Here is a 14,410-nt window from a genome sequence, read left to right on the forward strand (position 1 = left end):
AAAGGAGTGAGGAAAGTCTAACTGTTGATTTTGTGGGCAGTAGGAAGTATAGGGAATGCAATAACTTGCCCAATTTGACAGAACTGGAAATCTAACCCAGGTCCTAGGATTCAAACCCCGCATTCCTGGCTGCCTCCACAATTTTTTCCTGGGAGCCTATTAGCACTATGAGTAGTTTAGGAGAGGAGCTCAAATATAATACTGCCATTTTGTGCGTTATTAAATTTTTGTTATTTAATAAACCAAACTTACAACCACAGTATCTAAGAGATTCTCTACTTTGACCAGACCCAAAAGGAGCTAAAAAGTACAAATAGGATATATTGGGAGTCTGGGATTGTCATGTACACACTGCTATATTTAAAACAGATAACAAGGACCTACTGTAAAAAAAAAAAAAAAAGAAAAAATGAAATTAAAAAAATAAAAATAGATTTTGAATTATTGAAAATTAACATAGGTATTAAATATGTACAGTTTTGTATATTATACTTCAGTAAAGCTGTGAAAAATTAGCATAGAAATAATTTCTGAGATAAACTACCAAGATGGACAGTAGGTGTATGACATTATACGTTACAAAATTATCCCAAGTTAAACTTGAAAGGGAGGGCTTCACTGGTGGTGCAGTGGTTGAGAGCCCGCCTTCCAGTGCAGAGGACGTGGCTCCAGCCCTGGTCTGGGAAGATCCCACATGCCGTGCAGCAGCTGGGCCCATGCGCCACAGCTGCTGAGCCTGCGAGCCCCAACTACCGAGCCCACGTGCCACAACTACTGAAGCCTACGTGCCTGGAGCCCGTGCTCCGCAACAAGAGAAGCCACCGCAATAAGAGGCCCGCGCACCACAACGAAGAGTAGCCCCCACTCGCCGCAAGTAGAGAAAGGCCACGAGCAGCAATGAAGACCCAACGCAGCCAAAAATAAATAAATTAAATAAATAAATGTATTAAAAAAGAAAAAAACTTGAAAGGGAAACGATTTTCTTTTTTTTTAATCTGCCTCCTTTCCCTTCCTTGAATACAATACTCTTGAAAGACTGAATTCAAAAGTACAGATATATAGTCATCTTTGCTGGTCTTGGGAAGGTGTAAAATCCTATGTAACACTTAAAGTGTTTGATTTCATTCTGGCCTCCAGGCGTTGGTTTTCATTCAAATTTTGCTGTCATTTTCAACCACGGGGACATGCTGGGCATTTGCTTGAAGAGTCAGGTGGCCAGGGTACTTGGTGTGGCAGCGATTGCCCCTGCTGGAGAGCCAGGACACCAAGTAGAAGAGGTTTGTTTGTGTTTCTGTGCTTACAGTGAGCCATCACAGAGAGTAGAAATTAAACACTTTTTCTTAATGTGAGGAAAAAACAGTTTCTTCTTTGCATTCGATTATGCATTGGCTTCAGCAGTGTTTTCCAAAGCATCTTAGTGGGGAAACCTTGGATTTATAACCATTGGATACTGGCACTTTGCTTATTTTTATTTTTGCTTTCACCATGATTGGCTGTAAATTGACTACAAATGGGATCAACCGGTTTTCATTAAGGGGCCAAATGTAGCAGGAATGAGGTTCTCCACTCCCAGCTCTAAAAGTGAAAATGCAGCATCGCATCCCCATTACTGTAGCCGCACCAGCACAGGCAGCCATCTCCTCCCGGGTCACCCCCCCACCCCACACTGCCACCCCCCCAAAAGAAAACTGGAGATAAATGAATGGCAGAATAAATAATTTATGCTAATGAAATTACTGCAATTAGTAGTTCTACAATGACCCTTTTAAAAGCCACAGCTGTTAATGTCAGGAAGTGCTGTCACTACTGACCTTATCATAAGAGAAAGTGACAAATTGAGAATGCAGGGAAGACCAGTCATCAAAGAGGTCTGTTCTGGAACGATTAGAGTTTTCTGAAAAACAGTGTGAATTACAACCAGCTGCTCCCTGGCTCTGCAAGTCTCCCATGCTGTGCCATTTTGTTAAGTCCGATAACAATAGTTATTTTGCCCCATTGAGACAAGTTGTCTCTGGCCACTTCTAGCTCTACCGGAAACCACTTCTTCCATCGGGGATTTACAAATGAAACTGTTGTTAAAGAAAGCTTTTCAGGGCAGCCGAGGAGCCTCCTCATAGGATCATGGTTGGGCAGAGGCCAGGTTTGGTTTTGTTTTTCTTTTCTGCAAGGAGGTTGCACTTGGCTGGGGACATATTTATATTTTAGAAATATACATGCTGGCTTTTAGTCTCATTAAAACAACACAGGACAGGCATAAATTTCTGCCCATGTTTATATTGTAGTCAAGTTCTCTAAAAAATAAAATCCCTAAGGGGATATTTATATGGTGTTGCTTAACTTCCTTATAAATTTATATTCTGAATTCACTATTTGATAATGTACATACGTCTCAGATCTAGTAGAAACAAAGAATATTCAGGATTTGTATCATTCTGTATTTAACTTTTGCTTTAAAAACATTTTCGTTACTAGCGCAGTGGATTTTTAATATGCAGAACAGTCCGGTATGTACATATTTTAAACCCAGTCAAGCGTTTTCCGTGAGGTTGGAGAGCCAAGTGTTTAGAAATTGCTTTGGAGCCCGTTCTTCTCTGACAAGAATCGGCCTGTCTCTGCTCGCACCCCAGGTTGTGATATTAATGGCGCAGGTCTGAAACGTTTAACTGCATCACCAGCCACTTGTGTGCAATTTCCCCAAAGCTGTCTAAGCTTTATTGACAACACTTTGGTAAATTATGTGTGACTTTCCTAAGAGTTGGTGTAGCTCATTTAATTCATATTAATTGATTCTTAGGCTCCCGTTGATTAATTGAACCTGGTTCATCTCCTACAGAATGCAATAAATAATCATTAAAATGTGGGAGATGTGACTCCACAAATTAAAAAGGGAACTACTTCAAAAGTCAGAGAGGACAAAATGGAAAGAATGTCTAGTGGGGGGTTCTCCAGTAAGTCTTCAAAGTAGAGTTGCTCAATTTTTTGTTTGTTTCAAATGAGAATACATATAATCATACTATTTTTCTCCCAGGAGCAGTGACTTTTATACCTTATCCTCCAGTTTGTTTCCACATGGGTTCTCATAAAACTGTGTATTTCTCAGTTTAACCTATTTTTTTTTTCAGTGACTGTTGGTTTTCTTTGGCTGACGTTTAGCTTGAAAGCAACACCAAAAATACTACTCTGAGTACTGTGTCTCAGTTTCTCCATTTTCTCTTGCACACGCTTGATAAAAATCAAGTCGTGAAAAGCAGTGCTTGTGTTCCATCTTGGCTTTTGGTTTTGGTATGTGGAGCACATATAAATCCTTTGGCCTACTTGGCAAGAGGAGGTTACTAAGCTGGAAGGTTTCTTGTCATTTCTCCAATCCCGTGGACATCTCTGAAAGACTAAGTTTTCCTAGAAACTAAGCTGTTCTGGCTTTTAGAAAATAAATACTGCATAATTTCGCTGATTTTTCTTCTTTTATAAATTTGCATTTTTTTTTTTCATTTGAGAGAATTTCATGTGAATTGCCATGTGTATGTTTCAGCCCCTGGATAAAGATTCTATTAGCCTCTTCATGGCACACGTTCATACCAGCGTAAATGAAATGAGTACCAGGTATTACCAGAATGAGAGAAGACACAACTATACCACCCCAAAGAGTTTTCTGGAACAAATATCACTGTTTAAAAACCTGTTGAAGAAGAAGCAAAACGAGATATCCCAGAAGAAAGAGCACTTGGTGAATGGCATCCGGAAGCTACAAACCACAGCCTCTCAGGTATGACCCGGGTATGTTACTACTGAGTGAAATCAACGCTCCTAAAATTAAAAAATACCTTTGCTTTTGAAGCAGCAGTTTAACCTACTTGTAAGATGTATCGTGCTAAAATTTACAGTTTAATGATATAGAGAACACACAGTTCCTGCTTTCCTAAGGCTGAAAAGGGATCAGCCAGTTACACCATCACAGCTGGTTTGGAGAGAGCCCTTCCGTTGTTGGCCTGACTCCGTGCCGGGCAGTGTCGAGATGTTGAACAGAACAGGCACAGCTGGTTCCCCTCTCCTCTTCCACTGCTTTGATGCTCTGGGCTTATCATCAGGAACTTTGTCACAGGACAATGGAAATCAGATCCCTCTTGGTCTCAGATTCTCAACCCCCAGTGAAGGCAGCGTTTCCTGGCCGATGCTGTGATAAAGGGTGTTGGGATTGGGGTCCCTAAGTATAGCAGTCTTCTCTGGCCTTGGTGTCTGATCTGCTCCCTTTAGCCACTATCTCTCTTAGGTGAAAATATCCAGTGTTGCTTTCATCCTCAACCATAACGCCTCCACTACCTTGAAGGACGGCACCTCTAACCTCCTGGAGTCAATCAGGAGGGAATTTGCATAGGATGTTAATCATGTGTGGGTCTGCACACGTATTATCAGATTTTATGGTTAAAAATCAAACAAGTATATGAAGTAGGTGTTCCTACTGAAATTTTACACATGAGGCTTCAAGAGTTGAAGGCCACAGAGCCCATGAGTTTTGAGTTGGAGCCCAGATCTATGTAAAGCCCATAGTTCCAAGCTGCCTCTCTGTGACTAGTAAAAGGAATTAGAATGAGAAAAGACAAAGACTTTGGAGATGGGCCAGCCAGACTCTAGAGCTAGAGGAAGAAAACAATCCTCACTGGTGGTCACCTCAAGGCCAGAAACTCCCAGGGCCTTTTCAGAGTATTTGTCATCAGGCTGTACACCCATATGCTTTTCAAGAAATTGGGCCAGTTCACCGCCCCCCCCCCCCCCAAGAGTACTGGTGGCCCATCCATGCCTAGGCTGGAAATGAGACAGAACCTGGTTGGGGGAGTGTATGATGGTGACTTTCACCCTGAAGGACTCTCTGGCCATGTGCTTCAAGTATGTCTGAAGGCCAAAGCATCACTTGCCTCTTTCCCCCTTCATTTCATACACCAGGAATGGCTCTTCGGTGAAACACTGTGATCTGTGCTGAGCAGTGAGTAGATGGACCACGATTGGGAAAGAGAAACCAGAGTGAGGAGGTTTACACGACAGTTTCCAAGACTGAGTGTTGCAAAGAATAGTTGCTGGAAAACCCCCAAAGAATATATTCCTATATGTGCATCTTTTCTTTCACTTTCAAAGAATGTCTTTCTTTGCTCTCTCTTTTTATAAATGTTTTATCTTACTCTTTTTGCCTTTCTCTTTCATTTGTCTTCCTTCTCCCTGTCCCTCCAGTTCCATCTCACTTGAATCAAAACCCTTTTCCCTAGTAAAGACTTTTTGCTAGGAGTCCTGTTAAGCTAAAAGTGGAAGAGATCTGTATCCCAGAGCATTTATGTCCCTCTGAAGGATGACCCCAAATGAGCCTGTTGACTTTGCCCCACGAAATGACAGTGTTGGCTAAAGTGAACTCAATACCGGTGGGGCCTCTGCCACACTGCGAGAGTTTTCTCCCCAAATGACAGAGACTAAAGCACGGGGAGTAGCATCCTGGTTCATCTCAGTGGTGGCAGCATCTCAGTCACAGAGAAGAAGAAGAGAAAGTCTGTGGTTTCCTGACAGTCATCTCAGTTGTGTGTTGTTGAGCTGGGGGTTGGGGAGAGGAAGAAAGAAAGGGGGTGCCTGCCATGTTCACAGCTGTTTGGGGTTTCCTTATTCCCCCTCAGCTATAAACAATAGGCAGAAGGTCTGAGAAGATACACAAAGTCTTGATGGAAGGACTACTGATGAGTTCTTGCCATTAGGTGTTTGTGCATGTGGTTGGAATATCTAATAGCACCTTAAGAGTTTTTAAAATCAATTTATTTTGAAGAGGAAGCGTAGTCTCCTATGTGGACAACCAGAAAGCCTGACAGTGTAAGATCAGGTGGTGTGCAGAGCAATGTGTCTTCATCTTGGAGCGTGTGCCCTTGCAGCAGTCCCGCAGAGCTGGATATCCATGCCGTCTGAAATATGTCCAAACCGTAGCGCTGTTCATGCATTGCAGCAAAGCCCTAAACCCCTTCTTTAGCCAGGTAGCCCCTCTGCAGATTTAGCGTAGGTCATAATAGAGAGCCCAAGTGAATTCTCTTCATCCATAAGGCTCGCATCCAGGGCTTGAGTTGCTTTCGATATTTCAGACTTAACAGCTTCCTTAGAGACTGAAATCAGGGCTCGAAATAAGTTTCCTCCTAATCTCTTGGATGATGATTTTGATTATGGTCTAACATGTGACTAGTTTCACACGGCTAAAAAGAAGAGAGAAGCAAACATCACTGTGCAGTGTGACCCTGAGTTCATAAAGAGGCTAAAAAAATCAGTCTTAGCTTAAACTCTAGTAGTACAGGTAGCAGTCACAGTACCAGCTGTGCCTTTTAGGGTAGAGTGTAAATAACCCATGTTGGCGGGGAGGTTACAGGCATCCTTGGATATAGCAGTGGAGTGTGGTTCCACAAGATGAAATTCCTGAAGTGTTTTTAGCAATGGAGTCAAAATAAATGGTTGTGATTGTTTTTTTGTGATTTAAAAAAAACCCCCCCACACACAAACAGTAATATTTATACCCCACGGGGGCATGAATGACACATGCTCGGGTGACATGTGCTCAGGTGGGGACAGCTGGTGGTGCTTCCCTGAGCTGAGAAGATAAATGTCTGGTTGGTGCTGACATTAAGTTAATGACTTTTTCCGCAAAACCATTCGAAACATTATTCTGTTGATTCCTGTGTTTAAAAAGAAATGCATTTTTTTTTAAACACAGGGGCTGCATTTTTTCACATGGAATTAAAGTCAAATCAGGGTAGAAGAAGAACCAAGATAGAAATTGCTAGGCACCCCTGAATTCACTTAAAAAAATAAGCTATATCTGATGTTTGTTGTTATTGACACCAGTTTCTTCAAAGTCATGACTTTTCCTTTAGGTAGGGGATCTGAAAGCCAGACTTGCCTCTCAGGAAGCTGAGTTACAACTGAGGAATCACGATGCTGAAGCTCTGATCACGAAGATCGGGCTTCAGACGGAGAAAGTGAGCCGGGAAAAGGCCATCGCGGATACCGAAGAGAGAAAGGTCAGGCTCATTCCACCATTTAGAGTACAGAGCTATATTTAGCACAAAATAAACCTTTGTAGGTGAACAGTTTTGAACAACTTCCTCTCCAGGGAGCGTAAAATCTAAAGAATTATTATAGTTACACATGTAACAGCATTTCACACCGTGATTACCACTTGACCTTTCTTTACATTATGCATTTTCCCAACCTTTTAGCTCTTTTAATGATATGAAAGAACAATAAATACTGAGCTCATTCAAGCATATAATGGATGTGGATCTTGAACACCAGGCCTATTTGTAATACAGTAAAGGTCAGGAAGTCACCTCCGGAGGTTTCTAAAGCTTTTCAGTTTTTAGGCAAATTGAACAACTCAATTGTTAACAAAGCCCATTCCGTCACTTTGCAAGACGGTTTTCGAATTTTGCATTTTAATAACACAACTTGAGTTTATTATTATATCCTAAGCTAAATTTGTTCTTTTTCAGTCAGTGGAGGCCCTGGCATTCTGTATGATGTTTTATTGTTGGAAACAATTACTTTTAAGATTATATAGCTTCTGCTTTCTTTGTACTTGGGTTTCCAGTAATTCTGAAATAAATATGTTATATTGTCATCTTCTCTTACCAAAACTTCAGCTCCAAGTAGAAGGTATTTTATTTTTGTGTATCTCACTTCCCAAAAGGACTATAGCAAACAGAATGATTACTAAATATTTGTTTAAAAATTGAACGACTGTATATGTGCAAGGTCAGTTATCTTATTTTAGACAAAAGATTATAATCAGGGCTTAGTTAATTAAAAAATGTAAATTATGAGTCGCATAGCCTGGGAATCAGCAGCCATTATGCTATTATTCTGCATTAACGATATGAGAAAATATCTGTGTTTTACCAGTGATGTTGCCGTTCATTAATAGGCAGTTGAGTTGTTTTCCTTTTGTTGTAATGTGTATTGAGCATGTTTGCCTTTAACTTGCACAGCTAAAGACTTTAAAAGCATAGTGAAAGTCAAAATGCTAAATTAATGATTTTTTTTTAAACTTATTTTTGAAGTTAAAGATAAGGCATGTTTGGCATGGCCAAGAGGCATATGATTCCTAATTCTGGTAATAAATATTTCCATTGAGTTTCAGGTAAATGGAAGATATCCTTAAAAGTATATATATATATATTTTTTTTTTTGGCGGTACGTGGGCCTCTCACTGTTGTGGCCTCTCCCGTTTCGGAGCACAGGCTCCGGACGCGCAGGCTCAGCGGCCATGGCTCACGGGCCCAGCCGCTCCGCAGCATGTGGGATCTTCCCAGACCGGGGTATGAACCCGCGTCCCTTGCATTGGCAGGCGGACTCTCAACCACTGCGCCACCAGGGAAGCCCAAAAGTATATTTTTATCTTAAGTAATTAGGTCTCACACATGGTGTGATTATCATAAGCTAATTCCACCCGGGGGATGTTTTTCAGGCATTACACAAATTTGTGATACTCCAATAATTACTATATCATAACCCATCTCTACAGATCTTAAAACATGACAAGTACTCTGGAGGACTTTTCACATTTTTGCATGTGACTTTCTAAGTCAAAATTATCCTTACAAATGGGGGAAAATGTTTTAGCAAATTAGAACTCATCTGACAGGTTGTTTCATGAAGTTCTCCAAACATGGAAAGGACACATAGTATTTTGTATATCTAATCCGTACCAAGAAATAAAAATAATACTTAAAATTATTTTCATTTTATCCATGAGGCTTAATTTAGTTATAAATAACAAATATTGTCTGAGCACCTATTTTTTTGCCTGGCACTTTTCTAGGTTCTTGAGGATATATGTATATGATATGCAAGGTGCCTGCACGTAGCTTACATTGTAATGGGAAAGACAGGAGACAAGTGACCTGTTGATAGACAAGGTATTTTGGGTTAGCGATAAGGCTATGATGAAAGTCAAGTGATGTTATGGTAGAAAGAACTCTTTTAAGTTGGTGGTCATGGAAGGAGAATCTATTTGTAATTAAACTATGTAGAGTCAAGGAATTAATCAAGACCAAGTATGTGCTGTGGGCTCACATTGGTCATATGTTCATCAACGTGCTAGATTCTATGTGGTTATTAAAAAAGGGTGTATATGGTCTCTGTGATTCTATGAAATTGGGGTCTCAAGATTTAATACTTAAGAAGTAATTAAAAAATAACAAAAGTATGTTGCCACATTTGATATGGCTAAACAGATACTGGGGTTTAGAGGCTGTCTTGCTGTGCATCTTGACAACCCATGTAGAGAAGCTGGTTGAAATTGTTGCTTCAAGTTTATAAAATCATCGAGGACTGTTCAAATCATGGGCATCGCCAGCAGTGACCTCAGGTAACAGAAGCACCATTAAGCTTGTGAAAATTAGATCTTCCATCTTTGTTTCACTTATCAGCTCCAAATTCTAAGGATCCTCTGATCCCTTTCAAACTGCTTTCTTTGTTGAATAGTAATCCTCATGAGTGAAAGTGCCTTCCAAATTGCAGAGCTCATATAATCTCTTCAAAAGGTGGACATCCGCCCTGATTTTGAATGATCTTCAGTTTTTTAATGTTTCTTTTCTAAAGATGGGTGGGGCTGAATTTTAGGACCATCAGGAATTTCTTAAAGACAGGTGAGAGCCATGTACTTGTTAGCTAAGGCTGCCATAACAAAATATCAGGGACTGGGAGGGTTAAACAACAGAAATTTATTTTCTCAGCGCTCTGGAGTCTGGAAGTCCAAGGTCAGGCTGTTGGCAGATTTGGTTTCTCCAGAGGCCTCTCTCTCTCTCTGGGCTTGCAGACAGCCACCTTCTCTCTGTATCCTCATATGCCCTTCCCTCTGTGCACACACCCCTGCCAACTCTTGTGTGTAACCAGATTTCCTCCTCTTATAAGGACATTAGTCAGATTAGATTAAGCCCCGCCCTAACAGGCTTGTTTTAATTTAATCATCTCTTTAAAGGCCCTCTCTGTAAATACGATCACATTCAGAGGTCCTGGGGTTAAGGCTTCAACCTGAGAATTTTGAATGGACACAGTTCAGCCCAAAACAAGCAGTTATTGTGAGTTTATCCTCTTGTGACCGCCACTAAATTTCATGAACCATCTGCAAGGAGCTTTTGACTAGCAGAGGGCAGAAAAATTCTGGTGTACCCAAGAATGGGACAGTCTCAAAATCTGCTTTAACGGACGATGGTAGAGGGAAAGCACATACTCTAAGCCATCTGTGTAGCTCTTCCACCTTCTCCAGGTTGGGCCTCACTAACCAGTCCACAGGAACCTTGTTTGGGGTGGGAGAGGGCAGAGGAAATTGCACAGTGAGGCTTCCCAAGTCCCTGAGATACAAAGCATTTTCACAACTCTAGTGTAGTTGCACTTAGGGTGAGAGGGATTGGGAATAAGAAATAAGTTGACCAACCTAGAGTTGTTTTTTTTTTTTTCCCGGTACGCGGGCCGCTCACTGCTGTGGCCTCTCTCGTCGCGGAGCACAGGCTCCGGATGCGCAGGCTCAGCGGCCATGGCTCACGGGCCCAGCCGCTCCGCGCATGTGGGATCTTCGGGGACTGGGGCACGAACCCGTGTCCCCTGCATCGGCAGGCGGACTCTCAACCACTGCACCACCAGGGAAGCCCCTGGAGTATTTTTTTCATTTGCATTTGTGGGATTTTAGTTATTAAATGTTCTAAATTGCTCTGTTTATCAAAATTACCCAACGGAATAATACTCCATTAACAGTAAAGGAGTTAGAGGGAGAAGACTCTATGACCCCAGTCTCATAGAAATAGCATTTAGAAGAAATACTCTCTAGGTATTAAAAAACCATGATCCTGAGTCCAGTTTAAAATGATGTTATTACAAATGGGCACAAACAACATGTGTAGATTTAGTATATCCTTAAGGAAAATAAATAAGCCTGATGTAATAACTCACTCAAATACAGTCTCTGTTTCATCCGTAGCAGTATTCTCCAGCGCATTGAAAATGTATAATAGTATCCTTAGAGTTTTCATGGTCCATTCCTGGCAGCTTTGAGGATTGTGGTTTTAGAGCAGTTCTCTGTAAGCACGCAGAGTTTCCTTACAGGTGTTAACCGTAGCCCGTAAGTATTGGCCGGAGGTCACATATCTACCATGGACCAATTATGTTCATAAAAGGTGCAGTACATAGCAGAATAACGGTTAATCAGGAGAAGGGTAATTTCTGCTAATAAAGCTGTGGTAGACAACAAAATTTGTTGTGAGCAGTGTTTACGTTTATGGGTACAGTTTTAAACCTGTTCAATCCAAACACATCTGAACGAATGCACTTTTGTTCACACTTGATCATTCACAATCCCCATCACGTCAGCAGCCATCCCATATGCTGACTGGATCCTGGTGCCCAGCGCCACAGCTTTGAAAGTCACATTTCTGCTGAGGACAAAGATTTTATTCTTCCTGGACATTCGAGTTCTATCAGTGTTCTAAAGGGAGGAGGATAGAAACCCCTAAGGTTCTCATTTTGGCTTGGTTCGAGTTTACCAACATGGCTTCCCTATATCCATATTATATGTGTTCATGCCAGGGGGCTAATGCAAGACCCTCTTTGGCATGTGAATAGTGTCCCTGGACCCTCAACAGTAGAGCGGACAGCAAACATCACGGTCCCATTGCCAAAGATAGACCTGGGTTGTTGCAGCTGTAGTTTCTTACCAGGTCCTTAGAGAAACCAAGAATTAATCTTCATAAAAATTTTTTCTGTGATTAAGCATGCATGGGATAGAACAATATCTTCTAGCCAGTTGAACAAAAAAGCTTCACATTTATTCTTAAAAATTAATTAACGTGACCTTTAGGTAATGTAAGTGTGAGTAATCAGGTAATGTAGGCAAGCTAAATGTAAGGAAAAATGAGAGAATTTTAGCAAAAATATTTTGTGGTCTAGGTTACTGAGCCAGCTTGGATTTTCACTTGTTCAGGACTTGCTGAAAAAGAAAACTGAAGAACAGAGGAATTGCTTAATCTTGCATTTATTATTAGTGACACCTTGTAACTAAGATAGAGCCTGTCTTGGAGCATTTTGATATTTGATTCCATTTGTGTTGTGTGTTTTGTGTGTGTGCAAAGCTTTGTGTATACACTGTACCTGAAGGGAAGTTAGTCTCTACAACAAATTCCTCCCCTGTTCAAATACAGACGAATTATTGAACAGTGCCTTGGAGGCAGCCTGCATTTTTCAGTAGAGATATCTGAGATGATAATTTGTGTATGTGGGTTTCTGTGTTTTTCCTCTTTGATTAGGTGACAGCTATTCAGACTGAAGTGTCCCAGAAACAGAAGGAGTGTGAGGCCGACTTACTTAAGGCTGAGCCCGCTCTGGTGGCCGCGACAGCTGCTCTCAATACACTCAACAGGGTAAGGATGATTCCTTGGCTCAGGGTTTCCTCAAAATAGTATTTGGAGGTTATTAGAGTTTGAATAACTGAACTAAGGGTGAAATTCATGCAACCAAAGAGTTTTGAAAAAGGAAAGAAAGTCCCATTAAATGTTACAGTTGAAACAAATATTTGAGGTCATCATTGTAGTTGACCTTCCTTTCCCATCCGGGAGTTTGTCCTTCTTCACCCCAACAAGCGGTCTCCTTTTGAATACTTCCAGTGCCATGCAGTTTATACTCTTATGAAAGGCAGTTCTATTGCTAGCAATTGGATTCGGCCCAAGTCCAGTGATTCATATTATGTGTTGCTTTAAGAACCAAGTGAGGGATTCTCTACTTCCTCTGGCTATAAAAAAATAGTATTAATGAGAGACCCTCAGGAAAAGAGCAACAGGCTGGAATCAAAGACACCTAGGTTTGACCCACACCGTTTTTCCTGGCTTCACGTTATTAGCAAAACCTCACTAGGTATTCGAATTCCCATAAGAGAAAATAATCTGTGATGGTCAGAAGGAGAGATGGAATTATGGGCAATGTCATTCTAAGAGCCTACAGCTGGTCTCGCCCCTGGGTTCTACTAGGCCTCTGGGGTGGATCCTAGGGCATTACTAGGCCTGAGGATCTTAAATTCAGCTTCAAAGAGGAAAGGATCCAGACATTCCCTGCTCTTCAAAGAAATATTCAATTCATTTCTCTAAGTATTCTTTTGAAGGAGGTAGTTTTGACTGTGAACAGCGAATGATTATCTTCATGGATGTTTCTTATAGTGTTACCATAAAGCTGAACAATTTAAAAGAACATACGTATACCATGATGGAAGATTGATTATTCTGCATTCAAATATCCTGCTGCCATTAAAATTATATTGTTGAATCCTAGCTAGCAGCAAAATGTTCATGATGTATTAAGTGAATAAAGCAGATTATAAAATACGATTTAGTGTAACATTTTTTTATAAGAATATGTTTGTGCATAGGAAAAAATTGGGAAAAAAGAGTAATAGTAACTGATTATTTCTGAGTAATGGAATTCTGTGTTTTCCTCTTAGCACTAGAATGTTTATTTTCTTCTTTGTGCTTTGCACTGGCAACTTTTCCTCTGAAGATATTATTATATACTCAGTCAAAATAAATTAATATCACTTAAATGTAAAGCTCAGTATATTTATAAATGATGAAAGAATCTTGGTTACCCAGCTCTCAGTTAGCATTAGCATATTTTAAGTTTCTGCTTTTGCTCCTATTTTCACACCCTTTCTGTTCTTTGCAGCCATTTCCCAAATAAATAGCCAGTTTATGGTAATGGAGGAGAATCAGGTTCAACATTTGATAAGGCTTTATAAGCAAGAGTGTATAATACAGCTCAGGAAATTTCACAGGAAATCCTTTTTAAAAAAAACATGTATCATGAACCTACATATACTTCTTATAGATACTAATTCTTGCTCCAAAGTATTTGTCCTGATACTGGTGGTTTATCCCATGAATACCATCTGTTGAGTAAATCAAGATTCTGACCTGTGGAGGTTAAGGAGGAACGCAGAAAGGAGGTTCAGCCTATGCGGGCATCTTCCCAGTTGACAGTCATTATAGTGTAATAGAAGATGTTTTTTGTGCATGTAAAGCAGAAAAACAAAACTAAGAGACTCTGAACTAAGGGACTCTGTTTCTGGGAGGGTCTGGTTAAAAGGCAAATATATTCCATAGGTGGGATAGACCCATAAATACCTTAAAACGTATATGTTTATGAAATTCCCTGGACTCAGTGTGCAAGGCTCTGCAGGACTGGTAGATCAGGCAGATAAATTTACTTGGAAGCCAGAAAGGGCAGTGATGTTTCCGAAGTACCAGAAAAACGCCCAGCAAGAACTGAACCTCCTGGAGTTCCACGGTGGTGGGACCCCCAGGTGGGCGGCAAAAACTGCCCAACTGAGACTGGTGTGGAAAGGAGAGGGTGGAAAAGACCA

General features: G+C 40.8%; 1 protein-coding gene across 1 annotated transcript in view; it reads left to right on the plus strand.

Moving 5' to 3' along the window:
- The window catches only part of DNAH11 (dynein axonemal heavy chain 11), a 315,752-nt gene that overhangs the window by 205,059 nt on the left and 96,283 nt on the right, over positions 1–14,410 (plus strand). The window contains 3 exon segments of the mRNA XM_049714548.1: positions 3,530–3,763; positions 6,885–7,031; positions 12,309–12,422. Coding sequence (XP_049570505.1) covers positions 3,530–3,763; positions 6,885–7,031; positions 12,309–12,422 — 495 coding nt within the window.

The sequence above is a fragment of the Orcinus orca genome, chromosome 9, assembly GCF_937001465.1.
Source record: "Orcinus orca chromosome 9, mOrcOrc1.1, whole genome shotgun sequence".
Taxonomy (NCBI): Eukaryota; Metazoa; Chordata; class Mammalia; order Artiodactyla; family Delphinidae; genus Orcinus; species Orcinus orca.